This window comes from Herpailurus yagouaroundi, unplaced genomic scaffold (genome assembly GCF_014898765.1).
Source record: "Herpailurus yagouaroundi ecotype Mexico unplaced genomic scaffold, PumYag 100, whole genome shotgun sequence".
Lineage (NCBI taxonomy): Eukaryota > Metazoa > Chordata > Mammalia > Carnivora > Felidae > Herpailurus > Herpailurus yagouaroundi.
The window spans coordinates 49,245,172-49,269,459 of record NW_024412391.1 but is presented as its reverse complement, the minus strand read 5'-3'; the positions used below and the strand labels follow the sequence as shown (position 1 = coordinate 49,269,459).

At 39.4% G+C, this 24,288-nt stretch overlaps 1 protein-coding gene across 2 annotated transcripts in view; it reads left to right on the top strand.

Moving 5' to 3' along the window:
• The first annotated feature begins 9,896 nt into the window (after positions 1-9,896).
• SP4 (Sp4 transcription factor) overlaps positions 9,897-24,288 on the top strand; it is an 87,603-nt gene continuing 73,211 nt past the window's right edge. Inside the window, exons 1-3 of one of the 2 annotated variants that reach the window (XM_040472464.1) lie at positions 9,897-10,088; positions 10,499-10,623; positions 11,139-12,693. In XM_040472464.1, the coding sequence (XP_040328398.1) occupies positions 10,082-10,088; positions 10,499-10,623; positions 11,139-12,693 (1,687 nt within the window). In that variant the 5' untranslated portion in view covers positions 9,897-10,081. The remainder of the gene's footprint in view (positions 10,089-10,498; positions 10,624-11,138; positions 12,694-24,288) is intronic. The other variant, XM_040472463.1, reaches the window with a different exon arrangement.

Here is a 24,288-nt window from a genome sequence, read left to right as displayed (position 1 = left end):
TAAATGGAGACGTTTTTTCCCCAATTACATTTTAATTAAATTCTTCTCTGAAAGCTTTATAGCAGATTGCTTTAAAAAAATAAATACATATAGATGCTGAGACCCAAAAAGGCCACTGATGACCCCGGGGGCTATTTGCTCATGGAAAACACTTTTCATTCACTTAGATTGTTCACTATATTTTAGAACAAGAAGAATAGCAAAATAAAGACTTAATTTTTGTGAAGGATAATTAAAAAAACTGTGAACTAGAAATGAAAGAAATTCAAATTATTAAGTGCCTGCCATGGAGATTACCTCATGTAATTTTCCTAATAACCTGTATAGAAGGAATAATTATGAAGATTTTACAGATAGATGAGGAAACTCAAGGCAGTTAAGCAACTGGCCTGGGAGCCAAGATGGCAGCACTTCCTGCCAAGTTCTAAAGTAGCCAGTGTGCATCCTGCCTGACCTCCCTTAATTCTAGAATGTTTATTAGCCAACCTGCATGAACTCCATTATTAATGTCCTTAATAAACCTGCATTTTCATAACACCACAAGAATCTGGGGAGTCAGGAACAGTAGCAGCTTGACAGCCTGGAAAACAATTCTGAGCAATTTAAAATGAATACTAAGTTTCATATTCCTTACCTCTTCTTTATACCAGACCTTTAAACTCTGAATTCATTTTTAGACTATCTGGCTATTTGTTCCCCTGAGCCCTATTTGGCTAATATACTCAGAGAAAGGATTTGGTGTTATCACAAAACAGAGTGGCCTCGGTAAATAACTGCTCCTGATATTCTAGAAAGAAGGACTAAAATGAAAATGTAAACATTAAAATCTTTGGCACTGACATAAATTCTCAGATATCTGGTTTTGAGTTGACTCATTTAGTGATTTTTAGGGGTATTAGTGTGAGTTCTTTAAATCTCCAAGGGAGGCTTTTGGACAGTTTGGAACAATACATTTATAGATTCTTGGGTTTTAAATTAACATTCAATTTATTAAAGTCATAATTCTTTTTCTCAGGCTTTCAATCTTCTTGGTCAATTTTTATTATTTATTTATTTGTTTGTTTATTTATTTATTTATTTTTGGTCAGTTTCAAAATCTAGAAGTATTTGAATAAAATAAGATTATTTTTACCTGATCTCTGATTCATGCTCTATTAATTTCAAGCACATAAAATTTGTCTAAATAATCTCACATAGGAAATTAAATTCATTAAATATTTCAAGCCACATTCTGAAATTTAATATAATTAATTCTTCCAAGCATTGTAAATACTTAAAATGGCAAATTCACAACCCTAACTTTGAAGTGGCATTTTCAAAACAGTTATCAGTCTTTGGAGCCAGGAAGAGTTTTACTTTCTCTGAGAAACCGGCATTTCACTCTTTTCTTTTTCTTTCTTTTCCTTTTTCCTGTTTTCTAATAATGAGAATTGTACAACTAATTGTGTTTCCTTACATGCTCTGGCTGCTAAGAAGCTCAACGTCAAAATTAAAGCTCAGATAAAACCTATCTGTTGACACTATTGGTGATTATATTTCTTTTCTCTTTTTCATTTTGTTTTTTTTAACGTTTATTTTTGAAAGAGAGAGAGAGAGAGAGAGAGAGAGGAGTGCGCAAACGAGTGGTGTGTGAATGAGTGGTGGAGGGGCAAAGAAAGAGGGAGACACAGAAGCTGAAGCTAGCTCCAGAATCTGAGCTGTCAGCACAGAGCCCGACGCAGGGCTTGAACTCATGAACCGTGAGATCATGACCTGAGTGGAAGTTGGCTGCTTAACCGACTAAGCCACCCAGGCACCCCAGGCCTGGTTTTTATATCAACTTATATTTCACTATTTTATTACATATGACTCAGATCCTTGTGCAAAGAAAAATGTTATCAATGAAAATAAATAAGAAAATTGAGCTGAATATTATTATTACTAGCTGTCCTTGGGATAGTTGAGAGAATCCATAATCATCATTAAAAATTAACGCTTGCTGCTACTAGGGAGAATAACTACTTATAATATTTAGGGTGCTCCTGTAGGTATACATATCTCTAACCCACTCTTGATGAATTTCATAGTCGGTTTTAATTCAAACCATTCCAAATATCTTCCAAATTTGATATGAAATAATTCCAGCCAATTTGCTGTGACAGGGTCACTTTATTTTATTTTTACAGATCAGGTACTGAAACTTTAAAATTCACTAACTAAATAAATATATATTGAATGCTTATGATAGTCTGGGCATTCTCCTGTGCATTTAGGATCATGTGTGCACCTAATCGGAGAAGGGTGGGTTGTGGAGGGATAGAGGGTATGGGTGGGATAATAATCCACTCCTACTCTAGTGGAGCAAACCATTCTACCTAAACAGTACAAAAGGTATCTTATCCATGTGCAAAGAATATTTTAATGAGCTAGGCAAAGCGTTCATTTAGGTTGGTATTATCCTTTCTGAAATAGGGTACAAAATATATTATTATACAGAATATGTGGCAAAAACCCACAGACATATACTGGAATATAAATGATAAGCAAATGCTTAATATTACCATATATATTCAGTTCCTAGAAATTGATAACAAAAACATAAAAACAATACCATAGGAAATTAAAAAGGCAATGGGCAACTTGGCCACTAAGCAAATGTAAAGAGGCCCAACCACTCTACAGCCAGGTAAATACACTCTTCACCCATTAGAGCTGTAGTAATTTACAAGGCCAGAATAATCCGTGCTAGAGAAATTATAGGGAAGTGAGTACTCACACTTACCAGGTGAATTGTGAAATGAAATAACTTTTTGTACAATGATTTTACTGTATGTATAAAAATTTTAAATATGCATCACCTAGGGACAGCATTCCCACTGTTGGAAATCTTTCTGCTAAAACAAAATACTAACATAAAAGAATATCTTAGCAAGTACTAATATAAGTAAGTTTATTGCAAGTTATTTATGTTGGGGGAAAAATAGTATACAACTTAAAGCTATCAATAGGGATATTTTTATTGAATAAAATATATTCATGCTGCAGAACAGTAAATTCTATGAAAACAGTAATTTTGATTTCTACATTTTGAACTGGAGATAACGACCATTATATATTAAAGTAAAAAAAAGTGAGTGCATATATACTTCTGTAGGTTGCGTGCATGCATGAAATTTTACATTAAAAATGCACACATGAGGGGCTGCTGGGTGGCTCAGTCGTTTGAGTGTCTGACTTCGGCTCAGGTCATGATCTCACTGCTCGTGAGTTGGAGCCCCACAGCGGGCTCTGTGCTGACAGCTAGGAGGCTGGAGCCTGCTTCAGATTCTGTATCTCCCTATCTCTCTCCCCCTCCCCCACTCATGCTCTGTCTCAGTCTTTCAGAAATAAATAAACATTAAAAAAAAATTTTTTTTAATGCACACATGTAAGCCAGATAAAAGTGAGAAAGCATTTGCCAATTAGTTATTGCTTAATTTAGTGTTTGGAATGGAGGCAGATGGAAAGAGGTTTTTACTCTGTGTTTGGCTTGTTGCAACTAATATATCTTAGCAATAATATTAATAATGATAATGAAAGTAATTATCATTATTAATATTAATAATGATGATAAAAATGATAGGTAACATTTAATGAGAGTTTACCATGTAGCAGAGACTGTCCTAAGAACTTTTTTTTTTTTTTTAAGGTTTTGTTTTTAAGTAATCTCTACCTGCTATATGAAGCTCAGACTTAACGGTCTCGAGATCAAGAGTTGCAGGCTCTACCCACTGAGCCAGCCAGGCACCTCTGTCCTAGAGCTTTTAATCTCATTTGATTCTTGGCACAATCCTATGAGATGGTAATATTATCATCTTCACCATTTTATAGACAAAGGAATGAGGCTCAGAGGAGGTGGTCACTTGTCTAAGGCTGCACTTTTAGTAAAGGCAGACCAGAATTTAAATCCAAGTAGTTTTATTGTATTGCTTATATTCTTTAAACAAAAATCCAATGAAAGATTTTTTTATTAATAAAAAATATAAATTGAGCATATGGAATTGGCATGCTTTGGAAAGTTACAATTGCAAACACACTGGGCACCTGTGCTGCATATTTCCATGATGTTTAATCACTAATTTTATATGCAGTCTTAAGAAAATTAATTTATTTATGTCTTAACTTCCACACTTAACCAAATTTCTTCCATTTTGTGGTAACAGTGAGCCTCATACTCCTTTACACATATAAATTGATATAAAAAATTGAATACATGTTTATACTATATGCATTAACTGCCAATAACTATTAATTATGTTCTTATATAAATTAACAATAAATATAACTGGGTTAAAATCATAAACATTACACATTTAAAAACTGTAAGTTAAATCTTAGTAAGTTTTACATGAACAAACCATGAAACAGCTGTAAGTGCATATGAGGAACAACAATGCCATCAACTCTTGCTAGAGAAAACACAGTCTGAAGGTCTATCTTTATTCACTTTTTGACAATGTTGGTTACAAACGTAATTTATTACTTTAAAAGGCTTTTATATGTATATCACCTCTTGTACCTATTTCCCCATAAATGTTCTATATCCAGGCCCTAATTACATTACAATTACATTGCTAAAACTTTCTCTGCTTCCTGAAAACAATTATTACTGGTATTTAAGAAATTTCTTTTTAAATTATTTTAAATTTATTTAAATTTTATTTTAAATTTAAATTTAAATACAAAACTAAGGTGGTTTTGTACCTTACCAGGGTTTTATTATGATAGCAACTATGCATGGTCTCCTAGATGTACTAATGAAGCTACTTGTTCTCAACAAAATGCTCATTGAACCTATGTCCATTTCTTAATTGTGTACATTCTCAGTTAACACACTTTGAAGGAGAGGTGAATGTTAAATTTTGATCTTTCTGTGGTTTGTGGCCTCTCCAAACTTTTGCTTTCTGATTCTCAAAGACAAAATCAAACAGTTTAATTGTTTCAGCAAGTAGCTTCCTGGTGGAAATGCTCAGAATTGGTCGCTTTCATTCAAGTCACCTCAGTTTCTTTTCCTATAATATTCAAGTATCCTCTGGAGCTGCTTGTATCATTCATCTATAAGCATATTTATTAAAGTCTTACTCAATGTATCCTCAGCATTACAGGGGATTAAAGCCCTGGCCTTTGCCCTCAGAGAGCTAAGGGCTATTCTTGGCAGGGAGGGGGAAAAGGAGACTGGTGGTTTCATTGCGATCTTTTGAGCATTCAAGAGTTATTGATTGAAAGGTCAGTTGAGAAATACCAGGTCCTAGAAAGTGGGGACCAGAAAATATTTTATATCTGAAAGAGACCTGTTAAAAATTCCAGAAACAAAAACAAACAAAAAATTCCAGCAACATTGTTCCAAATGTAGATTGATTCAGAATTGCAATTCTAAATGCACAGGAAATCTACCTAGATTCTAGGCTTGTTCTGCAGTGTAACTGGAAATATGAACTTTCTGCTCCACAAAGGTGGTAGGGAGAAAAAAAAAAGTCCATAGGACACTATTTTTTCAAATTCTGGGATACTACTAGTTTTTTTTTTTTTTTTTTAAGTAGGGAGAGTAAGAAGACCTAAGTATTTTTTTTTCCTGAAGCTTCGCTTCAGTTAATATGATTGTTCGACATTCAACGAATATATATTAATATGGCTCTAAAACCTGTTTCCCCTGGACAAACAAAGAGTGTCTAAGTCCCCTCCCCATGTCCAACATTGTTTCTCCACTCTTTGGAGCTCTCCACTCAGAAACTACATGGGTAATGCATGGCAGCGGTCCTCTAGGACACTGGTAGATCTTGGAGGCAGTGTTTTATGTGAGTAGTCAGTGCTCAGTGTTGTTAAATATTTTGAATAAAAATGCTCATTTTCCTCTTTGTATGTATGTGTGTGTGTGTGTGTGTGTTTGTATGTATGTGTATACACATTAGGTCAGTATAAAATAGTGTTAGAACCACTATTCTATGGGCAATATGAGTGTAGGAAGGAAATTTTTTTTTTTTTTTTTTAATTCAGAGAGAGAGAGAGAGAATTCCAAGCAGGCTCCACATAGACAGTGCAGAGCCCAACCCACGGTTGGAACCCACAAACTGTGATATCATGACCTGAGCCAAAATCAAGAGTCAGATGCTTAAACTGACTGAGCCACCCAGGCACCCCAGGAAGGAACCATTTTATTTTATTTTTTTAATTTTTTTTATTTGACATTTATTTATTTTTGAGACATAGAGAGACAGAGCATGAACGGGGGAGGGTCAGAGAGAGAATGAGACACAGAATCTGAAACAGGCTCCAAGCTGTCAGCACAGAGCCCAATGCGGGGCTTGAACTCACGGACTGTGAGATCATGACCTGAGCCGAAGTCGGTCGCCCAACCGACTGAGCCACCCAGGCGCCCCAGGAAGGAACCATTTTAAACCAACTACTTCCTCCAAGAGACCAGCCTAGTAGGCCTAAGGCTGAGAATTTTATTAAATTTCTATTTACACTTACCTACACAGAGAATGATCCTGGCTTTCCACCTACCACGATGATATCAACTTCTTAAACTAATTATATTAAGACTAAAATTAAAGTGATTTAAAGAAAAATATTAAGTATATCATAGTATAGATGATTCACAGCTTAAGTTAGGAAGGTGGTATAAGAATGACTATAATTTTGGAACTGTCTCATCTAGCTAAACCTTCTATTAGACAAAATGCTGGTGCCTGAGAACAGATTAATTTAGATCATCACCTGCCCCAGGTCTTATGGCTCAGCCATGGATGAGAAGCTTTTGGTCCATGATAGAAAGCAGGCCTTGATAACTATTGAAGGGTAGCAGAATGTGCCATTCCAAAATACTGCTACTTTGGCATATTATTTTGAGCTGTATGCAGCTGAAAAACAGCAAATACAGAGAGATGCTCCCTCCAATCCCCTTATCTGCCTAAAGACATAGCCCCTAAAAGGAACTCAATTTTCATAACCTCCCTCTGCCCCGCCCCCCCCCCCCCCCCCCACCAGGGAGTGTCATCAACCAGGGAAGACTGACTTAAGGAGAGGAGACTACAAGTCTATACCATACCCGGAAAACTTTCACAAACTATCATACCTTCCATCTATTTGGCTACAGGCCAATCTGTGTTTCCTAAAAATTATTTACCCTCCCCCTAAGAGGCCTACATCCCCCTTCCCCATTATGATATTTAACTCTGAATTTTAAGCTATTTTGGGGAGTTGTTCATTTTTTCTTGGGTATCTCCCATGCATACATGAGGTATACATGTTAATAAAATTCTGGAATTCCTTGCTGTTGTCAATTATTACAGAAGTCTCTTCTAAGAAATCAGAGGGTAGAAGAAAAATTATCTTTCCTCCTCTACAGTATGTTTCATGAATACCAGGATTACCACTATCTATAGGGTACAGAATATTTACAATACTTTGTAGATCCATACTGAAAAGATAAGCATTCTTATTTATTTTTTTAAGTATGTATTTATTTGTTTTGAGAGAACGCATAGGAGAGGGGCAAGAGAGAGGGAGAGAGGGAATGCCAAGCAGGTTGTGTGCCCTGTCAGCACAGAGCCCAATGCAGGGTTCGATCTCAGGAACTGTTGAGGTCATGACCTGAGCTGAAATCAAGAGTCAGACACGTAACCAACTGAGCCACCCAGGCACCCTTGTTTATTTATTTTTAAATTATATTCTTTCAGCTAATTTTTTAAAATTTATTTTGAGAGAGAAAAAAAAGCATGAGTGGGGGAGGGGCAGAGAGCGAGACTGAGAAAGAGAATCCCAAGCAGGCTACACTCAGTCATGGGGGGACCTGAAGCAGGACCGGAACCCCAACCCTGAGATCATGACCTGAGCCAAGTATGGACACTTACTGAGCCACCCAGGTGCCCTAAGCATTCTTTTTAAAATCTGTGGTTCAGAGTCAGTGACACTGTCCCTCTGAAGCAGGTTTTGTAAGAAAACTGCCAAGGAATGTCCCAATTCATAAGACTGCAAAATGTCTTCCTTCATTTATCATAATGAATTGGAGGAAAAAAAATGACTCGAGGATAGAGTTTATCTATAAATGCAAGAAGCACTTTTGAGTTTCTGTATTGTACATGGTGGGGTCGAAAGCAGGTTATTTAAGGATCTTAGTCTCATTTTTTTAAGAAGGGGTAGACAATACTATGTAATTCTTTATTTGAAGTGCTTTGTCTTTCTGCACTGCTGGCTTTGTCATCAGCCAATGTTGCAATTATTTTAACAAGCAAAGGAAATGCCAGTCAAGTGTAGCACCTGGGACCTCCTCACCCTTGCAACATACTAGGCTTCAAGGAGGAGACAACAACGCTCAAAGCTGTGTGAGCCCAGGTTAAATGGGAATGGGTGACTGTGAGCTTGGGTGTGTAAGAGCACCTTGTCCCCAGGGCCAATGTTTACATTAGCGATTCACTTCCACCTTTGGTACACTTAATCAGCCGCCTATTATATTCCACGGCACCATCCTGACTTCAGGACTTTGAAGGGCAGCTTTGAAGACTGCTCAAGTGCATTTGACATTAAAATGCTTTGTGCAGCCAGATGTGAATTCCACCTGCCCAGAAGCTTATGCTGAACTGTGACTAGGGCTGACCCAAACGGAGCTGGGTTTTTCTTCGCCTCCAGAATCGTGTGAGACCAGTAAGAGTGAGAAGTCCGCCAACCACAAGGGCTACTTGGCAAAACACGATGCAACCTTAGAAGGCGGGTCATTGCTCTGTTCCAGAAGCCAATTAGAGACAACAAATAAAATGGAAGATGCTTCTCTGTGGTTTAGCAGGCCTCGTATTTGAAGCGGAAGGCCTGAAAGAGGGAGGTAAGCAAAGAAAGGAAAGGCGAAGGCACGGCTCCTAGAAACCGGGTTCATTCAAACCCGGAGGACAGCAAACCCCGCCTCCCCACGCCGCCGCCCGCTCAATCGCCAAGCGCTCCGGGTGTGAGCTCTCCCTGCGGGGAGCGGCTTGGAGCCGAGGAGGCGGTGGCAGAGGTGGTTTGGGCAGCCCCGCGCGGCGGATAGGCCCAGGCAAACAACACCCATTCCCCCTCCCCCTCGCTTAGTTCAACTCCCACTCGGCCCCGGCCACGCCCTGCCGCCACCGCCCCCTCGGGCAGCTTTCCGCTCCGCAGCCAGGCCTCGGTCGGGGGCGGGAGGGTAGGCGGTGCCTCGGAGGGGCCGCCGCGGCCTCCGGAAACTACAAGGGCCGATAGGCTTTGCGGCAGCGAACCGCCCCCTTTCTCCCACCACTCAGCGCGCGTCACTAGGGCCTCAGCCAATGGGGACCGAGCCAGGGAAAAAGGGCGCCCGGGTCCGGATGCGCCTCAGGAAAGCCATGCTCCCTGCGCAGGGGCAGCGGGCAGTTCACCCGGGGCGCCAAGCCGTCGGTGGTCCGCGCGTCCCCTCATCCGACCCATTCGCTTCCCTTGAGCGACAGCCCTACTTTTTCCTTTAGTGGCAATTCCGAGGGATGCTGGAGCAGGTTTTTGAGGGGAGGGCGCTGGGAAATGAGTAGGGGGCGGGATATCCTGAGACAACAAGTTTGGCTGTATGGAGGGCCTACCGGCAGCGAGCCTGAGCTAGAACGCCGAGAGAAGGAGTACCGGAGAAGCCAAAGGAGGAAAAGAAGAGCGGCCGAAAGGATAACCCCGAGAAAGGGGGTGGAGAGGAGGCGGCCCCAGCGCCCCGGCCCCCGGCAGGTCGGCGGCCAATCCGCTGGGGGAAGGGGTGGAGAGTCGGCGGCTCCGGCGGAGAGAGGCCGAGGGGGGTGGGGAGTCGGCCGGGCTCGCACCGCCCTGGCCCCGCCCCCAGCCCTCGCCGCCGCCCGCGCCGCGCGCCGCCGCTGTCAATCAAGGGCGAGTCAGCCGGGCTCGGGCGGAGAGAGGAGCTGCTACGCCACAGCCCAGCGGCGGCCATTCGCGGAAAAAGAGGCAGAGCCTGTGCCAGCTACAGCCTCCTCCGAGCCACCGCGGGCGGGCGGGACCGGCCTCTCCTCCCGCCTCGCCCCCACCCCCACCCACCTCTATCCCTGTGTCTCCGTCTGAGGGTTTGTCCTGTTAATGCGGGATGAGCGGTACGTATTCTCCACCCCCCTCGGTCTCCTTCACCGCCTCCCTCCCTCCCTCCCTCCCCAGACCCTGCTCGGTTCTCCCCCCTCCCCCGGGGCCGCTGAGATGCTTTAAGGGGAGGAGGAGAGGAAGGGAGGGTATCAGGGGGAGGGAAGGAGGGTTGTGTTTTGTCTTAATGTCTGAGAGAGAACAACCTTCTGGGTGTTGCTCTGGAGCGGATGGGTCGGGTTTCAAACCACGTTTTGTGATATCCCCCTCCTCCCTTCCCTCCTTCTCCCCCACCCCCTGCCGGTGTGCGTGGATCGCGGGTTTATGGAGATTAATGTTCGGGGGGGAGGGGAAGAGGAGGAGAGGGGGAAGACGAATAATAATAATCCTAATAACCTGTTGTCGTGGGGGGGGGGGTTTGTTGCAGATCAGAAGAAGGAGGAGGAGGAGGAGGCGGCGGCGGCAGCAGCAGCAGCGGCGATGGCTACAGAAGGAGGGAAAACCTCTGAGCCAGAGAATAACAATAAAAAACCCAAAACCTCAGGCTCCCAGGTAAAAGCAAACATAAAAAAATTCATCACGAAACGTAAGGGGAGAGAGGGAGTTATGTCCTTTAATTGCCCAGAACTGAAGAACAGAATACAAATGTTCATCCACTCAAAGCATCTTTCTGAGAGTGAGGAAGTTAAATTGTAAATTCATAAAGATTTCACATGTTTAAGGGATAACGTTGTTTAAAATTACATCAGGAACTCAGACCAGTAGAAAACGGTGTGTATTTTCCCAAGGGCATTTTGAGTTTATGAGAATATACTTTACAAAAGTTTCTTAGAAATTTCCTTTTATTTGAACTTTATATTACAGTATCTGTTTCCTTTTTTCCTCTGTCTTCTTGCTCTTGTTACTATTTCTTTTTGATTTCTGTCATTGCCTAAGTAAGTTCTGAAATGTAGAGCTGTCAAAATAAATAAATAAACAAACAAACAGACCCCTTCCATCTACTGGCCTCCACTAAATCCGCCCACTTTTTTTTTCCCCCTCTCCTTTATCATCCCATTTTTGGGTAGGACTCTCAGCCCTCTCCTCTGGCTTTACTGGCAGCTACTTGCAGCAAAATAGGGACTCCTGGTGAAAATCAAGCAACTGGACAACAACAAATTATTATAGATCCAAGCCAAGGATTGGTGCAACTTCAAAATCAACCACAACAGCTAGAACTGGTAACAACACAACTTGCTGGAAACACTTGGCAACTTGTTGCCTCCACTCCTCCTGCTTCAAAAGAAAATAACGTTTCTCAGCCAGCTTCTAGTTCATCTAGTTCTTCCAGCAGTAATAACGGGAGTGCATCTCCTACAAAAACGAAATCAGGTAATTCTTCCGCCCCTGGTCAATTTCAAGTCATACAAGTACAAAATCCGAGTGGTAGTGTCCAGTACCAAGTGATTCCACAACTTCAGACAGTGGAAGGCCAGCAGATTCAAATCAATCCAGCTAGTAGTTCATCTCTACAGGATTTGCAGGGTCAAATCCAGCTCATTTCTGCAGGTAATAATCAAGCTATACTCACAGCTGCTAACAGGACAGCTTCTGGGAATATTCTTGCTCAAAACCTGGCAAATCAGACCGTTCCAGTCCAAATTAGACCTGGTGTTTCAATACCACTGCAATTACAGACCCTTCCTGGTACTCAGGCTCAAGTTGTAACAACCCTACCAATTAACATTGGAGGAGTGACTTTAGCTTTGCCAGTGATAAACAACGTGACTGCTGGAGGAGGGACTGGACAGGTTGGCCAGCCTGCTACTACTACTGATAGTGGGACTTCCAACGGGAGTCAGTTAGTTTCCACACCCACCACTACCACCGCTTCTGCCAGTACTATGCCGGAATCTCCCTCCTCCTCCACTACCTGCACAACCACTGCTTCGACGTCTCTGACAAGCAGTGACACGTTAGTGAGCTCAGCAGACACGGGCCAGTATGCAAGCACATCAGCCAGTAGTTCTGAACGCACTATTGAAGAATCTCAAACACCTGCTGCTACTGAGTCTGAAGCGCAGAGCTCCAGTCAGCTTCAGTCTAATGGAATACAGAACACACAGGATCAATCAAATTCTCTTCAGCAGGTGCAGATTGTAGGCCAGCCTATCTTACAGCAGATCCAGATCCAACAGCCTCAGCAACAGATTATTCAGGCTATTCCGCCACAGTCATTTCAACTTCAGTCAGGGCAGACAATTCAGACCATCCAGCAGCAGCCTTTGCAGAATGTTCAACTTCAAGCAGTAAATCCGACTCAGGTGCTTATCAGGGCTCCAACTTTAACACCTTCAGGGCAAATCAGTTGGCAAACTGTACAGGTTCAGAATATTCAGAGTCTTTCAAATTTGCAAGTTCAGAATGCTGGGTTATCCCAACAATTAACCATCACCCCAGTGTCTTCAAGTGGTGGCACAACCCTTGCTCAAATTGCTCCTGTGGCTGTTGCTGGTGCCCCAATAACTTTGAATACTGCCCAGCTTGCATCAGTGCCTAACCTTCAGACAGTGAGTGTTGCCAACCTGGGTGCTGCAGGTGTTCAAGTTCAAGGAGTTCCGGTTACAATCACTAGTGTTGCAGGTAAGTTACTACAATCTTTTCTCTGTAAGATCCTTTCATACAATTTTTAATAAGTTACTGCTTTTCTTTGCTAACTTAGATTTGAAGACCTCTGACATAAACATAGTCACAGGGAATCTAAAATGACAGGAATGTTAACTTCCGTAACTAGTCATCGTGTGACCCATTCGCGTCTGTACGTTTTAATGTTAGGTTGTAGAAGTTATATTTGTTAGACAGTTTTATCAACTTATTTTTCCATGGAGCAAAACTTCCTGATTAGAATCAAAATTGTCTTCTGTAATTTAGAGATATTTGAATACACTTGAACTCTTCAGAAAGAACTCTAATAAAAAAGATGTTAAAGATGTTTGTATCTTTAAAAGAAAGTAGGTTGAAAGTTGAATTAATACGTGGTTGTGAATCTGTTGAAGTTTTAATTCGGCTTTGTAATAAGTCTAACTTTTTCTTCAATTGGAAGTTATTTCTCATTCAGCATCTCGTTGCTCATGCTTTTGCGTTTTTTTTACAGTGTTGTTTTAAACTAGGTTTTGATGCAGTTTAGAGATACAGTTTTAAGTTGCAAATTGATTAATTTTTTATGTCTACTTTTCTGTTAAAACCAGCATTTTCTCAGGATTTTGTATTAGTAGTTATTCGCATATAAAATTGTATATAAATCTTATGGTTCTGTTATTTTTAGGCATTTTTTAGTGTGAAGTTGTTGAAAAGCAATTAAGAATGAAAATAGTAAAATGTCACTAACTTGAATTAACTGTAGTAAGGTCGTTTTAAAAACCAATTATAAAGCAATTGTTTGTTATGTATGTAAAGAGATTTCTGAAGTATTTGTGAAACTAGACTTACTAAGTATTTTAAATTTTCTTGACTTGTCTTATTTTACCTAATACTTTTTGTTTTCTAGTAATTAAACACTTTTTACTGATTCTGATTAGGTGCAAACCTACTTGTGGTTTTCATGCCTTTGATAGTGTCAGGTCTCTAGTTAAATATTTTTATGTTGATAATATGAATGAGCACATCACTTTTTAATGACCTTTCTAGAAATAAGTTTTAGAAAAATTATGCTAAACTGTTTGTTTTACAGTTAATACCTAAAGTAGTTGTATATATTTATGATTGGAAATTGCCAAATAGAGCTCTCTTGTCAGGAAGAATAGAGATTACATGTTATATTTAGATGCCCATAACCTCTAAACCAGATCTTTCCAGTAGAATTTTCTGTGATGAACAAGTGTTGTACATCCTATCCAGTGTGTTAGCCACTAGCCATATGCGGCTCTTGAGCATTTAAAATGTGGCTAGTGCAACTGAAGAACTGAATTTTTAATTCATTTAATTTTAATTTAAATAGCCATGTGATTAGTGGCTTTTGTATTGACAGGACAGTAACCTAATCAAAGAGTATTTTGAGTGTGGTACTTTTCCCCCTAAAACTATTGCAGGACAATTATATAAGTGTTTCTCTGTATTACAGTCCATAGATTGTTTTCTTCCTGTTCTTTTCCTAAACGTTGACAGTATCTTAAGTATTTGAGAAAAATATCTATTTTTGGTGGATTGTTTGACAGTTTGCATTATCAAAGCAAAAGTTAGTTCACTTAAATTTTGATTTGCCTATTAAGCATTAGTTGTGAATTATGCTTAAGAGAATTGAGTAACTTATAAGTTAGGTCAGGAATAGTCAATTCTTATGTACTCTCATTGGTATCAGTTACAGCCCCTTGTCTATTATGAGGGTGAGTCATTGATACTAAGAGTATGATCTTCTGACCACCTAACTCAGATTTATTTGAATGTTGTATTATTATGAATGCAGCATCCACTTTCTGGAACTATAACTTTTGGGGGTGTGGTCAAGGAATTTGCCTATCAGATAAACTTTCCAGGTCATTCTAAATTCTCGTTGAAATTTGAGAACCAAGGAAGGATCTAATCATTACTAGTGAACCGTAAAGCAAAATATGGAAGCAGATGGGTGTTGGACCTAGTTCATGTATGCCTCAAAGAATGGATTTTAATGACAAAAAGAATTTACAGTTTTTATTTCACAAGCATGTATTGACTAGCCACATGCTGAGTACTCCCAATAGGTATGTTTAGTCTTCCATTTTCTGGGTTTTTTGGTTTTTTTTTTTTTTTTTAAGAGTTTACATGATTTGAATGTCGCTTAAGTGTATAAGGAAATTTAAACTTTATGTAGTTGGATTTTTTCTCTTGAAACCAAAGATTTTAAATTTTGTTGATGTTGAAGAGTTAATGTTCAAATAGATATGCTCAATCATTTTAAGAAGATAACCATGTTACAAAGATCAGAAATGTACCAATTTTTGCAAGTCAATGCAGTTCATCTGAGACTCGTTCATAGATTTTTACTTTATTTTTTTGCTATAGTAGGTGCTTGACAAATGTTTGCTGAATTAAGGCATAGAAGGTGATGGAGAAGATAGCAGTTTGGAATTGGGAGCAAGGCCTGGAGAGGTTTTAATGAAGCTGGTGAAATGGCTTTATTTTCATTAATGTCTTTTGGCTTTGAGTTTTTAAGACATCAACAGTAGACACCAGGTGCTTTACTCTCTCTAGAAGAGGGAGAATGAGCAAAAAGTACGTACATATCCCTTTTATAAATGAGTCCTGTAAGTTCTGATCTTTTACTTTGTGTCCCCATTTACTTTTTGTTACTTTTTGACTGTTTTATATATCTATTTCCTTCCCCCAAATAGTATTGATTTTGTTTAATTCGTGGGGAAAATTTTTGTTCTAAATATTCATGACATCTTTTACGAGGCTTGAAAAAAATTCTTAAAAAAATTTTTTTTAGTGTTTTATTTATTTTTGAGAGAGAGAGCAGGGGAGGGGCAGAGAGAGATGGAGAAACAGAGCCCGTCGCAGGGCTTGAACTCATAAACTGCAAGATAATGACCTGAGCTGAAGCTAGATGCTTGACTGACTGAGCCACACAGGTGTCCCTTGAAAAAATTCTTAAGAGTCGGCTTTGACAAAATGCAATGACTCAGTCAATACCCAGGGGCTAAAAGTTATCTGCCATCCATCCTCATGTCACTCTTGGAGATACGGGAAGGTTCTGGATGATACGGATAGGAAAAAAAATTGGATAAGGTAGATCAAATGAAACCAGTTCTTGAGGCTAGGGAGCTTCATACTTGATTTTATGAAAAGAGAATGTTAGTGACAACTTAGGGGGAATCTCTTGCCATGGTATTGAATTCGACATAATGTGTTTCTGTGGTTTGGTCTCCTCTCAGAATCTTGACTTTCCAGGCTGAGTATCTAGCATTTAATTAGTTGGAAATAAGTAGGAACTAAGTACATGTTGCCCTTACATACTTATGTACTTTGTTTCCTTGTTGGATTATGAGTTTGACTTTGAAGGAAAAGCAGAAATCCCTTTTAAAGAGCACAGGTAACGCATCATTTTTCTGGTTTAAGAACATCCTTTAATTAAGTGAGGAAAGTAAGATTTTTGTTCTAAAAGGACTACCAGTTTGCACAGTGTGCTCAGGTAGTCAAAGAGCCCTAGGTAAAATGAACATTAGGAGTTACACCTTCTTAAACAATTTAGAACATGTAGGGACCATTGATATCTAAATCTGTAATTAACTTGCATTGGCTAGTGACTTTCTTTGGTTTTGGCCTTAATTGGCCAAAGAACCTGTGTTTGCTTGATGGATGGATATTTCTTTGTCAATGTTAGTGGTAATTAACATTTTAAGGCTAATTCTTACACAAAGGAAGTTCAAACTTGAAGATAAGATGTTGCTGGCCCTTTAAGAACTTGACTCTCCAACCTTCCTTTACCTTTTTGGATTTAAAGTATGAAACCTGGGGATCATCAATGGGAAGGCCAGTTCTTCATAATTAGGGAAAATGGGGGCCAAAGAAAAGAATTGATATATATATATATATATATATATTTAATTTGGAAACTTTAGTACAATCAACTTTTTTTTAATGTTTATTTATTTATTTTGAGAGAGAATGTAGGGACAGGGGGAGTTGGCAGAGAGAAAGGGGGAGAGAGAGAGAGAGAGAGAGAGAGAGAGGGAGGGAGGGAGGGAGGAGAGAGAGGAGAGAGAATCCTAAGCAGGCTCGGCACTTGTCAGGGCAGAGCCCAAAGTGGGGCTCCATCCCACAACCCTGAGATCGTGACCTGAGCCAAAATTAAGAGTCAGATGTTTAAGCCACTGAGTCACTCAGGTACCCACACCATACTTTTTTATAGAGCTACTAAAAGTAGAAATTGACTTGAAGTTTAATACTAATATTTCTTTTGCTATTCTATTAATTTCGATTGTCTTAGTAGGCATCTTAATCTATACACGTGTTATACTTGTATATGGATTTATAAACATATATACATATTTGTGTGTAGAGCTATACGTATGCCTGCTGTGTTTGGTTGTTAATTTTTGGGGGTTTTTTTTGTTTTTGTTTTTTTTTAGAAAGTCAGGTTTGCTTTTCTAATTTTATTTCTCTAAAATCTTCTAGTACTGTTTGTTACATGAAGAATTCATTATGAAGAACTTACATCTTGTACCCTGTACAAGTGATTTCGGTTCTGAATTACCAAGTTGATTTTACCCATTAGATAACATATAGCATGACCTTTAAGATTTGTCGATGATGACATAACAACATCATTGCCAATTTTTAAGTTCTTCATGGAAGATGAAAAGGTATCCAGTGTAGAGCCGCATTAATTTTTAAAAGGGCATCTTTTAGGGGATTTCAGAATGGGGGGGGGTGCAAGGGAAGATAGAGTTTTAATTATCTTTTTTTTTTTTTAATTTTTGTAACGTTTATTTATTTTTGAGAGAGAGACAGAGAGACAGAGCATGATGGAGGAGGGGCAGAAAGAGAAGGAGACACAGAATCCGAAGCAGGCTGCAGGCTCCGAGCTGTCAGCACAGAGCCTGATACGGGGCTCCAACTCACAGACCACGAGATCATGACCTGAGCCAAAGTCAGATGCCCAACTGACTGAGCCACCCAGGCACCCCAATTATCTCCTTTTTGAATCTGAATCAGGAAACATATAATAAGTAATACTTAAGGAATATTGGAGTAGGCATAAAAGCAAGTTGAAGAGAAGGAAAAGGAGGCTTGATTAAGAAAGAAGATAGGGGGAAAGTGCTATACATAGATCTCATAGAAATAACATAGATTTACAAGATGGTAGAATTTAGTTTGAAAGGATCTTTGATGTTATTGCTTACCAGTTGTAGCCATTGGATATCACTGCTAAAGTCTATTTATAAAGGGATTTTGTATTTTTCTGTTACAAGTGAAAGCAGAAATAGGCTTTCAGAAGTTTCATAGTCCTACATTAAGTATTTGGGGATGACATAGTAAGAATTGACAACGAAAGGGGGAACCTGGCCTGATACCAAACCATACTTTTATGTGGGCTTTTCTGTACTCTCTTGATTTAGTTACGATTGGATGTTCATAGTGCCTGTCAGTTTGCTACCTAATGAATGAGCAGATTGTGGCAAAGGGAAACCTGTTGAACCACAAATTGCTTATGTATGTGTGTGGTGAGATAAAGGCTTAATGAAACCATAATTAAGGTAACTTAAAGATAATTGAGCGTCTCTCCCCTACCCTCTCACTCCTTAGTGGTATTTTAGAAATGTAGAAACTGAAGCCCAGAAAAGTTGAATGACTTTCTTGTACTTTTGGGCAAAGTGAGCACTAGAATCTTGACTGCTGCTCTAGTTGTCTTTCTGCTCTATTGCTGGCTTTGTTATTCAGATCTTTTGCTAGTGAGTAAATATAGTTGAAGTTTAGGGACCAGAGATGGAGAGTATCTAGCTTGACTTTGTGTTCTCCCAGATAGATTTTGTCTGTTGTCACTGGATATTCAGCTTTAGTATACTGACTACAGTGTTGGTAAAAAGCACAATTCTGTAGGTCGCCTTGTTAATGAGCTTAATGTTGGAATTTTAGTCGCATTGTTTTGTACTTTCTTGAAAGAGCAAATTCAGAACTAAAGAGATTGGTAAACTCTATATGTAAGTTAAGCATATCCTCAGGCTGTCAAGCTACTGTATCGATTTAAAAACAAATTTTTTTTTAGTATATTTATTTTGAGAGAGAGAGAGAGAGAGGGAGAGCACAAGCAGGGGAGGGGCAGAGAGAAGGAGAGACAGAATCCCAAGCAGACACCACACCATCAGCACAGAGCCCAATGCTGGGGGCTCAAACTCATGAACCCAAGATCATGATCTGAGCTGAGCTAAGAGTCGGATGCTTAACCGACTGAGCCACCCAGGTGCCTCCGTTTTTTTTGTCTTTTTTTTTTAAATGAGACTTGTGGAGGAATAAAACAAACATTTATTGTTTACCTTAGAGCTTGTTAGGTGCTAGGTTAGGTATTTTATATTATTTCATTAAAATCCTCAATATCTTTGTAAGCTGGTCTGATTGTGCCCATTTTACAGATAGCCTCATGAGTTTTAATTTCTTTAAGAAAATTTGCCATCCAGGGTGCCTGGGTGGCTCAGTAGGTTAAGTGTCCAACTTTGCTTTAGGTCATGATTTTCTTTTCCTGGGTTCCGGCCTGCGTCAGGCTCTGTGCTGACAGTTCAGAGCCTGGAGCCTGCTTCAGATTCTGTCTCTCTCTCTGCCCCTCCCGCACTAGCACTTTGTCTCTCTCTCTCTCTCTCTCTCACTCTCACTCTGTCTCCCCCAAATAAATAAACATTAAAAAAATTAAAAAAAAAAAACAGAAAGAATTTGCCCTAGTGGTAGAGCCATGATTTAAAATCATCTATTGATTCCGAGTCTTTTGTTTAGGAGACATAAGATAAAAGGATGAGTTCAGAGGTAAAGGCTATTTTTTTATCCTTTTGTGTCTGTAGGTAAACTTAAGACCTGTAAAGGGTAAGTGGTTTTGAAAATTGAAATGCTGACTCTGCAGTTAAAGTTTCTTCTAGCTCTAACATTCTGTAGCACGGACAGATAATTATGACTAAAAGTAGTAAAAGAAATGGTGAATAGAAACTAGTGTGGCTGTGTGGAGACCTTGTTGTTAAACTCAGATCTTAAAATAGTATACGTGGAAGGTAGAAGGAAGGACAAAGGATTCAGAATGAAAACAAAGAGGGGCACCTGGGTGGCTCAGTTGGTTAAGTGTCCAGCTTCAGCTCAGGTCATGATCTTGTGGTTCGTGGGTTCAAGCCCTGCGTCGGGCTCTGTGCTGACAGCTCAGAACTTGGGGCCTGTTTCGGATTCCGTGTCTCCCTCGCTTGCACTCTGCCTCTCTCTCTCTCTCTCTCTCTTTCTGTTTCAAAATTATATAAATAAACATTAAAAAAAAGAATGAAAACAAAGAGCAGCTTGACATTTTAAGAATAATGTTAGGAAAGCAGAAACTCATAATAAAGTAGGCTTTTAAAATAATTTTAAACAACTTGTAAGGCTTCAGATCACAGCAAAAGACACGTATTGCCTGAGCAAAATGATGTAATATGGAGAAAAGACAGCTGCTGGGCTGTGCTTCTGTCAACCAGCAAGAAAAATTCAGTTCCAGCTAGAATAACTGGACCTGTATTCACTGAGATTATTTGTGCAAAGTTAGTGAGTAGATAAGGGACATTTATTTGCTTTTTGGAAGTTAGAATGATCCAGATAAATGCCATGCTAGGATCAGAGGGAACTTTCAAATTCAGTTTCAGGCCAGTATCAGTAACTTAAAAATTATGCACATGGAAAAATTGAGCATGAATAAGCACCTCACTGTTTGAAAACATCCTATAGTGCAAACAGATGAGTTTGATAACACCTTTAACAAAGGCTCTGAGTGAATTATCCAGTAGTTGGCTTCTGAGCATTTAAAAAGGAATTCAGGGATCATGGGGAACCCATATGGCTTCACTAAGAAACTAGGTTTATGTATTCTTTTGCTAAGGTTTTCAGATGAGTATAGAAAAGAAATAATGCTGCCACAATATATTTTGATTTCAGCATTGATAGTCATGATGTCTTTAAAGGCTCATTCATACCTGGTTTCTCAATTGTATGAGAAATGATTGTCTATTTCAGTAGATGTCCTTGGTATTATGGCATAGGTTTCTATCCTTGATACAATCCTGTTAAATATTTTTTCAAATACTGTACTGAAGGATGGCCTATTTAATTAAAGATGAGGCAAAGCTGGGAGACTTTGCTAATAATTATGATGGGGATAGACTTGAGATTCGAACTGATCTTAATAGTCTGGAATGCTGGGTCAGAATTAGCAAGATAAATACAACAGATCCTCTGTTTAAAAGGGTAGGGGAAATTGTGTACCTACAAGATGAAAAACCTAGGTTGACTGCAGGACATGTGAAGGTGATTTGGGATTTATTGGCTTGATATGAATCAAGAGTAGAGTAAAGCTCCTCCTTTACTTTGTGTTTGTCAGACCATTTCTGCAATATTGTGTGCTTTGCTAGTTGTGGCACATTTTAAATGGACACTGACAAACTGGCAAGCGTATCAGAAGGGATTCCTGGAATGCAGAGTGCGGAAAACATTTCACACTAGTAATCATTGAAGAGTGGGGGGTTTTATTGTTAAAACAAGAGGAAGTGTGACTGCTGTCTTTCGATATAGGAAAAGTTTTGTTTTTGTTGTTGTTGTTTTTTAATCTGTTTTGTTTGACCCTTGGAAATCAATAGAAGAATATGTCTATATACACAAATGGACTAGTGCTGTAAAGTAATGGAATGGTTTGTTTCATGAAGTAGTGACCTTCCTGTATTAAAGGCTGGATGTCCATCTATCAGAGACACTGCAGAATGTAGAAGAATTTCTTGTATGGGAAGTTTGATTAGGTAAACTGCAAATCTTCTAAAATTGAAGATTCTATGAATATTTGATTATGTGGTCCTATTCTGGGTACTTCCATCCAGCATATGGTGAGAATTCTCTGGAAGTCTTAGTTAAACTTACATGACTGACCAAGTATTTAAGGATTTTAGAGGGTGGGGGTTGAGGGTCACATTTATCATTTTTCTTATTACAGAGGGAGTATAATTAAGGTGAATTCTCTTAAGCAATAAATGTAATATTTTACTTCATAAATAGATTTCTGTTCTTTATTGGTAGACTTACTGCACTCTAAGATGTTTTTCTGTTATTTGCACTTTTATTTGGTGACTGCAAAGCATTAGTATTTTAAACATGTACTTTGTCGTCCAACATTGAATTTGTAGTTAGGATATTTCATCTCAGTAGCTCTTTAGCCATGTTTAGTCATGTTTCTGATACTGTCACTTTAGTACCAACAATGTGATTACTTTAGTGGAATTGGAGAGCATTTGGAAAATTAGGATCCTAATAAAGTTCAAACTCTGGATGCACTTACAACTTCGAATTTATTAATTTACCCAGTGGAGTGAACAGATCCAGTAGGTCTTTCTTTTTGGCTCAGAATATCTAGCACATAGGTGTTTAAAAAAAAAAAAAAAAGATTCAGGGGTACTTGGGTGGCTCAGTCAATTAAAACGTCCGACTTCGGTTCAGGTCATGATCTCGTGGTCTTTGAGTTTGAGCCCGATGTGGGGCTCTGTGCTGACAGCTCGGAGCCTGGAGCCTGCTTCGAATTCTGTGTCTCCCTCTCTCTCTGCCCCTCCCCCCCGCTCATGCTCTGTCTCTCTTGCTCTCAAAAATAAATAAACATAAGAAAAATTTTTTAAAAATTATGCAGAAAATACTAAATCCATCAGGCAAGATCACTGTGCATTGAAATATTTTCACGTCAAGATAAAATCACAGTTTTCCACAACCCATTGCTAAAATAAAGAGGATAAAGACTTCAAAAAATTATTTGAGACTTGAGACTCTTTTAAATAGAGAAAGTGTTACTTGAGATATATGAAGGTTCTCTTTTCCTTAGGTACAATAATAAAGTTAGGAGTAGCGATTATCTGTTTCATGAGTGATGTGGTGTAAGTAGTAGTTTTATTGCAGTTTATTGTAGTTTATATGCAGACATCAGTACTGAGAGGCTTCCTAGAGCACAGGTATTTTGTGTTCCAGGTGCTATTTAGGTGTGGCCAAAAGAGGAGACACAGGAGAGGCACAGGAAAAAAAGTTTTTTATGCTCACATGTCCTAGAGAGACTGTCACTGTACACTGAGAGGGGATCACACGGGAGGGGAGACCAAGGGAGCTGGCTCAGCCAAGCAGGTGGGGAGCAGAGAGAGGGAGGACCCATCGGCAGATGCTTTTCTTGGGTGGTCAGGATGGAGTACATAAGAAAAGGCATGTAAATGTTACTAGGTCCCAGTCAGGGGAAGGTAGGAAGGGAAACTCAAGGCAAGGGCCACCTCCTTATCATACTGGGGGTGCCTGGGCAGGGTGCTCACAGCCTGCTTGAGGAGATGTGCAGGCAGCAGGAAAACATTTTAAAATTTATAATACAACAGGACCAAGAATTAGAACTCTCACATTTTTGCTTGGGTGTTGCTCCCCATTAGCTTTTCCATCCTGGACAAACATGTTATAATTGGAGTTTTGTTCCTTTTCTCATTTGTAAACTGGTCATATTAATTCCTTCGCTTTTTACCTCGTAGAGTTGCAAAGATAAGATGACATAATAGGTACAAAAGAGCTTAACTATTATGAAGAAAACTATACCGTTGACCCTTAAACAGCATCCGGCTTAGAAGTGCTGACCCCACACAGTTGAAAATTTGCATATAACTTTTGACTCCCCCACAACTTAACTACTAATAACCTACTGTTGAGTGGAAGACTTAGTTACAACATAAACAGAGTCACTTAACACATATTTTTTATGTTGTATGTATGATATACTGTATTCTTAAGCCAGAGAAAATGTTATTAAGAAAATCATAAGGAAGAGAAAATACATTTATAGTACTGAATTTATTGAAAACATCTGCGTGTAAGTGGACTCGTGCAGTTTAAATCCATGTTGTTCAAGGGTCAACTATATATGAAAGTTGGAAGCTGCTAAAGTCTCTATTCTCATCCACTTGAATGTGAAGTAGTAAAGTGGGAGAATGAGTAGTTTTTGATACGGATATTAGCTGGAGTTAAATATCAGATGCAGATAAGAAAGTTGTATAAAAGGAATATCAGAAACCTTTGCAGTGCAACTAAGGATGGAGAGAGGTGTATCTATAGGTGGAAAAAAAAGCAGTATGTTAATTTTACGAGATCTAAGTGCTGCATGCTCAGTCTGTGTTAGACTCCGAAAGTATTCACCTGTCTTAAAAGGATGCTCATGTTGGGGAGGTGAGGCTTACATTCATGAAACAATTACAGGGCATTTACAGTTGCATATGAGAGTTTATCCTTCAATACTAGGTTTTGAGATCTGGAAAACAAGTTTTGAGAGCTCAGAGACAAGTGAAATCAGTGGATTGGAGTAAACGAGGAAGGCTTTCAGTGTTGAAGATAGGTCTTGAACCAGGCCTCGAAGATTGGTTTGGATAGTGGACGTTTGAGACTGAAGATAGAGAAGTGAAGACAGAGGTGTCTTGAGCCACGCGGCTGAACTTGAAAAGCATAAAGCGCTCACATGGAGGCGTGTGGCTAACACAGCGAGTGGCATTC